Source organism: Silene latifolia, chromosome Y (genome assembly GCF_048544455.1).
Source record: "Silene latifolia isolate original U9 population chromosome Y, ASM4854445v1, whole genome shotgun sequence".
In the NCBI taxonomy this organism is placed as follows: domain Eukaryota; kingdom Viridiplantae; phylum Streptophyta; class Magnoliopsida; order Caryophyllales; family Caryophyllaceae; genus Silene; species Silene latifolia.
This window is the reverse complement of record NC_133538.1, coordinates 409,576,811-409,584,957: the sequence shown is the minus strand read 5'-3', so window position 1 is coordinate 409,584,957 and position 8,147 is coordinate 409,576,811. Positions and strand designations below refer to the sequence as shown.

Sequence of the window (8,147 nt, the reverse complement as noted above, 5' to 3'; positions counted from 1 at the left end):
TATTCCAACGCGACTGCAAGATGCCCAAAAGGACCTGGACACCTGCCAGAGAAACCTTCAGACTGACTTGTTCTCTCCTACTCTTATTGCCCTCGAGAAAGACCTTATTTGCAAATACAAAGAGCTGAGCAAGGCTGAGAATGACATGCTTTTCCAACGGGCCAAAACTACCAATATCAAGAAGGGAGACTCCTCCTCCAGTTATTTCTTTGCTAAAATAGATACTCGCAAACATCAAAGCACTATTGGCTCAATTATTGACAAAGACGGGAAAACCAGGAACGGCATTGAAGACGTTAATAAGGCTTTTGTGGAGTACTATACGGACCTCCTTGGCACTGATACAAAAGTGGAGCAGTTTGAAGAGACTTTCTTCAGTTATGGGCCCACGGTCTCCACTGATGCTTGCGCTCTCCTTACCTCCCCTATCACTCGCAGTGAAATCAAGCATGCCCTTTTTAACATTGGCTCTAACAAAAGCCCGGGTCAAGACGGTTTCTCCTCTGTTTTTTTCAAAACAGACTGGGATATTGTAGGGGATCTCTTCTGTGACGCCATTCAAGAATTCTTTCGAAAAGGGAAAATGATGAGAAAAGTAAACACCACCCTCCTTGCCCTCATACCCAAGAAAAGTGTGCCTTCTCAGGTACAAGACTACCGGCCTATTGCTTGTTGCTCCGTTGTGTATAAAACCATCAGCAAAATCATCGCAAACCGCCTCAAAAACGTGCTACCCGACCTCATTGGCAATGAATTTGCCGCTTCGTCAAGGGACGCAATATATTTGAAAATATCATGATGACCCAAAACCTTATCAAAAGCTACAACCAGGGAGCCATATCTCCCAGGTGCCTCATAAAGGTTGACATACGCAAGGCGTTCGACTCCATTCAATGGGAATTTATCTCTAACATGCTCACGGGTCTCAATTTTCCTGCAACTTTTGTTAAATGGATCATGGGGTGCATAACGTCTACTTGGTTCTCTCTGAAGATCAATGGCAGCCAACGCGGGTTTTTTCCGGGAAAATCTGGAGTAAGACAAGGAGATCCCATCTCTCTGTATATTTTCGTCCTTGGGATGGAAATGTTTTCTAGGCACCTGAGACGCATCCACCTTCTCCATCAAGTCTCCTATCACCCCAAATGTGTGAAATTAAAGCTCAACCACTTGATTTTCGCCGATGATCTTATGGTCTTTATGAGGGGTGACACCCCCTCTGTGGCTGCGGTTGCAACTTGTCTTGATTCCTTTGCTTCTATCTCGGGGTTATATGCTAATCCCGCCAAAACTAACATCTACTATGGTGGTGTAGATGACGAGGTGAAACGGCAAATTAACGCACTCACTGGCTACATTGAAGACGCTTTCCCTTTCCGCTACCTTGGCATCACTTTGAACCCGGGAAGACTTACCTCCAGTATGTTTAACATGATGGTCGACAAAATCCAGGGTTCAATTCACCACTGGTCTGGAAACCTCCTATCCTATGCCGGGAAGCTTCAACTCATTAATGCGGTCGTTTTTGGACTGGAAAATTTTTGGTGCTCTGTCCTGCTCTTGCCTTCTCACATTATCAAACTTGTCAATAAGCTCTGTAAAGACTATTTCTGGGGGACGTGTGGGCAGCAACGTCGGATGGTTTTCAAAAGTTGGTCTTCAATCTGCAAACCTTGTATCGAGGGCGGCTATAATGTCAAAGAACTTCTCAGCTGGAACAAAGCTCTTCTCTGTAAGTGGGTCTGGCAACTTACCCAGAACCGGGACAATATTTTGGTTAGCTGGTGCCGTTCATACAACCTTAACGGCCACACTATTTGGGAGGCGCAACCAAAGATTCGGCATGCTGAAAGCTGGCGGGACATTATTAAAATCAAAAACTACCTCCTTCAAGCTGCGGGTTCTGTTACAAATGCACAAAGGATGCTGGATTCCTGCGTTAAAAACGGCAATTTTTGCGTCGGAAAGGCTTACCATATTTTCAGGGACAAGGGGCGTAACACGAGATGGGCTGAGGTACTTAAGGCCACGAGTGTTATTCCCAAACACCGCCTGTGCACAATTCAGGCCGTGCAACGACAGCTCCCAACGGTCGACAATATCAACCTGCGTGGATTCATGCATGTCAATCGTTGTTGCCTCTGCAACAATGCTCAGGAAACGCATAGGCACATGTTTTTCAGATGTTAATACTCCCAACAGGTGAGGCGTAATATGATTTCATGGCTTGGGTTTTCTGGTATAGGGGCTCACATTGATGTTAAGGACTACCTCTACAAGCTCATGGGAGGTACTAAAAAACGAAAATGGAGGAACAAAGTCGCAGCTAGTTGTGTGGCTGGCATGGTCTATGTTATTTGGCATGAGAGAAACAGTCGTATCTTCGATGGGCTGGTTTCTACGCCTGATCAGATCTCTACTACTCTTCAATACACTTTGAAACTCAGGCTCTCTGACAGTTGTGATAGATACACGCAGAATTGGTTGGCTACAAAAAGCTAACGCCTTTTGTCGCCCTTTTTTTTTCCTTTGTATTGGTAACTTTGTAAGTTCATGATGGTCTTTGAGTTTTTGTAAGATCCCTTCTCATTTTCCTTCCCAATTGGATGAATAAAATGAGTTTAACTTTCTTGCAAAAAAAAAAAAAAAAAAAAAAAATAATAATAATAATAATAATAATAATAATAAGAACAATAATAATAATAATAATAATATATCTACTTATCCATTGCAACATGGTACCATCTGGGATATATCTACTAGGGACCATTTCTCTGAGAGTCTGAATAGTATCATTGCTGTTAAAAATGAACTCATTCATGCTACTGGCTCTCATGATGCTGCTCACAATCTCTTACATAGCTGGTGTATTGATGGCAAATTTCATACCCATCTTGCTTATAACAGGTTCAGGCCTAAGTTTGCTGTTAATACTATGCTCAGGCTCCCATTTGGAAAAGCTGTAGAACCTAAGAAGGCTATCATTGCTTCTTTAGCTCTGCAGAAACGTCTCACCACTGTTGATATTCTCCAGCGCAGAGGACTCATTATTTTTAACCGTTGTACACTGTGTAAGTCTGCAGCAGAATCTCACTCTCATCTATTTTTCAAATGCTCCTACTCTCAGGCTTTGTGGAGAGGTATGCTTGCTTGGATGAGGATTTCTGGTCGTAGTAACTGCTACATAGCAGAATTCAAGTGGTGTGCAGGAAAGAAGGCTAAAAAACATTGGAAGCATGCTTGGTTTGTTAGCTGTTTGGTTGGCACTCTCTATGCTATTTGGGCTGAGAGGAATAGCCGCATTTTTACTGATAAAGAAAGCACTGTTGAACAGGATCTCTTTAGACTCAAGTATGTAGTTAGTGTTTATTTGCTACATAAGTTCCCTTCACTTGATGCTAGGATAAGTGTAAGCTTAAATGCCTAATAGGGCCTTTTTTAAGGCTTAAGGGGTTATTCTTTGTAAAATTTGTATTCTTTTCTTTACCCCTTGTGCATGAATGAAAAGAATTATAACTTTTTGCAAAAAAAAAATAGAATAATAATAATAATAATAATAAGAAGAAGAACAATAATAATAATAATAAAAAGAATAATAATAATAAGAACAAAAATAACAATAATAATAATAATAATAATAATAATAATAATAAAAACAATAATAATAGTAGTGACAATAATAAGAACAATAATAATAACAATAATAATAATAATAATAATAATAATAATAACAATAATAAAAGTAGTAACAATAATAAGAACAATAATAATAACAAAAACAGTAACAATAGTAACAATAATAACAATAACAGTAATAATAATAGTAACAATAACAGTAACAATAATAATAACCGTAACATTAATAATAATAATAATAATAATAATAATAATAACAACAATAATAACAATAATAATAATAGTAATAACAATAGTAATAAAAATAAGAACAATAATAGTAACAATAATAACAATAACAGTAACAATAATAATAATAATAATAATAATAATAATAATAATAATAATAATAATAATAATAATAAAAATAATAACAACAATAAAAATAATAACAATAATAACAGTATTAATAATAATAATAATAATAATAATAATAATAATAATTATTATTATTATTATTATTCTTATTCTTATTAATAATTTCTTGCAAAAAAAATAATAATAACAATAATAATAACAATAATAACAACAACAATAACAATAACAATAACAATCACAAAAACAATAACAATAACAATAATAATAATAATAATAATAATAATAACAATAATAACAGTAGTAACAATAATAACAACAATAATAACAACAATAATAATAATAACAATAAGAAAAATAATAATAACAATAATAGTAAAAATAGTAACAATAATAACAATAACAGTAACAATAATAGTAACAATAACAGTAACAATAATAATAACAGTAACAATAATAAAAGTAATAATAATAATAATAATAATAATAATAATAATAATAATAATAACAACAACAATAACAACAATATCAATAATAATAATAATAATAATAATAACAATAGTAACAATAATAACAATAATAATAGTAACAATAATAACAATAACAGTAACAATAATTGTAACAATAATAATAACGGAAAATTCACGTGGTACCCTCGAACTTTGCCATTTTGCACGTGGTACCCAATTTTTAAGTTTGTGTACATAATACCCTCCATGTTGATTTTCATGTACAACATGCCCTTTTTGTCGCTATAAAAAAACTCAATTGCGCTTAACTCCTGGACCGGAATTCAGAATCTGACAGTGTTTTTTCCTAAAATGATTATCTCTTCATAATCTACGATTTGAGAGAAAAAAAATTGTCGACTGACATTTTATAGGGTTTTTTTAAACGAAAATCTCAAATCAACCATATTTTCGATCTTAAGTTTCCGAATGACCATTTTCATTTTATCAATCTATAGATCGCGAAGAGATAATTAGTTTGAAAAAAAATATTAGGCAATTCCGATTTCTGGTCTATGATTTATGCTCACTTGAAAATTTTAATAACGATAAAAAGGGTACGTTGTGCTTCAAAATCAAATCTCAAGGATAACATGTGCACAAACTTAAAAAGTTGGGTACCACGTACAAAATGGCAAAGTTTGAGGGTGCCACGTGAATTTATAATAATAACAATAATAATAAGAACAATAATAATAATAATAATAATAATAATAATAATAAGAACAATAATAATAAGAACAATAATAATAATAATAATAATAATAATAATAATAATAATAATAATAATAATAATAATAATAACAATAATAACAATAACAATAACAACAACAACAACAATAACAATAACAATAACAATAACAATAACAATAACAATAACAATAACAATAACAATAATAATAACAACAATAATAATAATAATAATAATAATAATAATAATAATTATAATAATAGCAATAACAGTATCAATAATAATAATAATAATAATAATAATAATAATAATATTAATATTAATATTAATAATAATAATAATAATAATAATAATAATAATAATAATAATAATAATAATAAAATAATAATAATAATAATAACTAGTTTTTGAACCCGTGCACTGCACGGGTGGTAACCGAAAATATTATTAAAAGTAAAAATTTACGTATTTTTTCAATTTATTAAATTATTAAACATTAGAAAATCTGACTTTCTCTACCCATACACTTTTGATAAGTTTATATTCTCAATTTTATTCGAAGTATTCTGCATTTTTTTCCTAGTCGACTTTTTAACTTATGAAAGATGAAATCTAAAAAGTGGATCAAAAATTATTGTACATTTCATAACATGTTTATTTACGCAATATTCATTTAATTTTACTCATTGTTGTACGTTTTTTTTTCATATTACCCCAATCGTTTATTCTCCTCTCAATTCTCAACCTTCTCTCTCATTTCCTCTCTCACCCACCATCACCTGGATGTCTGGAAGCAATGTTTGCCATCACTAACCAACTTACCTCGAGACCTACACCCTCCACTGAAGTGGTGACCACACCCAACACCTCGCACCGCGACATCCCTCTCAACCCCAATCTCAGCACATTTGCTCGTGGTTGGATATATATTATACAATACTTAGGAAATTTTAGGTAAATTATATTTATTTCTATTTCTTCTAAAATTGAATTATCAGAATAAAGTAAGATATATGTCAAGATAATAAAATATTGTACTCTTCCGCTGTTTTCGTTAAATGACGCACTTTAATTTAGAGAAAGAATCAAAATTTATGATTAGTATCAAACTTTACTTGGTGCGATCTACCCGTTTTATCAAGGTCTATACCCGTAAATCCTAACTCGCAATCTATAGCCCTAAACAACCCAAACTCGAAATGATTCAATAACTTGGAGTTAATCGACACAACCTGTTAAATTTATTTTCAAAACAAAAAATTGTATAAAAAGACATGATGTTAATAAATGTTTTAAACAAAAGAAACCATACGACATTTTTGTAAGACATGATGAGATAATTAAATGAGTAATATTAGATATAAGAAAGTAATCTTAGAAAATTAATTAAAATATTACTCGCTCCATCTTCCAATTAATATTTGTCTAATCCATATTTCTTGTTATGTTCATGCCAAAACACAAATTATAGTACTACGTACTTTATGTTAAATAAAACTATATGGCTACATAAGGTGATAAATTTCTCGCTTCATTCATCCTTATGTTGTACTTGACCCTTTTTTTCCACGGAAAAGTATCAACTTTTTAAATTTCTCTCTTTCATGGTATATTTATATTTGAAATTAATACCATGGCTAGATAGACACTATACACACATTAAAAAGAAGTGTATTTATTGTTAAATAGAAACGTTCCACGAAAAACCATCCATCTCATTTCTCAAGCTTCTGAATCTGTCTTAATAACATTGTAGTTGTAAAAATATGCCTTAATATATAAGATCCGTCATTCTGAAATTTTATAAAGTTGTTAAAAATATAATTACATTCATAATTAACAGTATAAACTTAAGTGAAGTTGTACAATACATCAAGCTTACACGAAAAAATTATGTTATAAACTTACCTCTTGAAAGGGATGAATCCTCTATTCTTCTCCATTACTTTTAAACTTACTCCCTTCTATTCTACATAAACTTCACTTTTTCTTTTTTCATCTATTCACAATACCTTCTCTATTTCCTTATTTAGTAAAGTTTTATACTTATTTTAATCACCTTACCCCACAACAATACCCCACCTCACCCCACAACAATACTTATTTTAATCAACTTACCTCACAATAATAATAATAATAATAATAATAATAATAATAATAATAATAATAATAATAATAATAATAATAATAACAACAATAACAATAATAACAACAATAACAATAACAATAACAACAACAATAACAATAACAATAACAATAACAATAACAATAACAATAACAATAACAATAACAATAATAATAATAATAATAATAATAATAATAGCAATAACAGTATCAATAATAATAATAATAATAATAATAATAATAATATTATTAATATTAATATTAATATTAATATTAATAATAATAATAATAATAATAATAATAATAATAATAATAATAATAATAATAATAATAATAAAATAATAATAATAATAATAACTAGTTTTTGAACCCGTGCACTGCACGGGTGGTAACCGAAAATATTATTAAAAGTAAAAATTTACGTATTTTTTCAATTTATTAAATTATTAAACATTAGAAAATCTGACTTTCTCTACCCATACACTTTTGATAAGTTTATATTCTCAATTTTATTCGAAGTATTCTGCATTTTTTTCCTAGTCGACTTTTTAACTTATGAAAGATGAAATCTAAAAAGTGGATCAAAAATTATTGTACATTTCATAACATGTTTATTTACGCAATATTCATTTAATTTTACTCATTGTTGTACGTTTTTTTTTCATATTACCCCAATCGTTTATTCTCCTCTCAATTCTCAACCTTCTCTCTCATTTCCTCTCTCACCCACCATCACCTGGATGTCTGGAAGCAATGTTTGCCATCACTAACCAACTTACCTCGAGACCTACACCCTCCACTGAAGTGGTGACCACACCCAACACCTCGCACCG

General features: G+C 31.1%; 1 protein-coding gene across 1 annotated transcript; it reads left to right on the top strand.

Moving 5' to 3' along the window:
* The first annotated feature begins 798 nt into the window (after positions 1–798).
* On the top strand, positions 799–3,427 carry LOC141632303 (uncharacterized). The gene is made up of 3 exons (XM_074444861.1): positions 799–2,016; positions 2,203–2,483; positions 2,764–3,427. Exons 1-3 carry the CDS (start codon positions 799–801, stop codon positions 3,425–3,427), a joined length of 2,163 nt encoding a protein of 720 aa, XP_074300962.1.
* Positions 3,428–8,147: the final 4,720 nt, after the last annotated feature.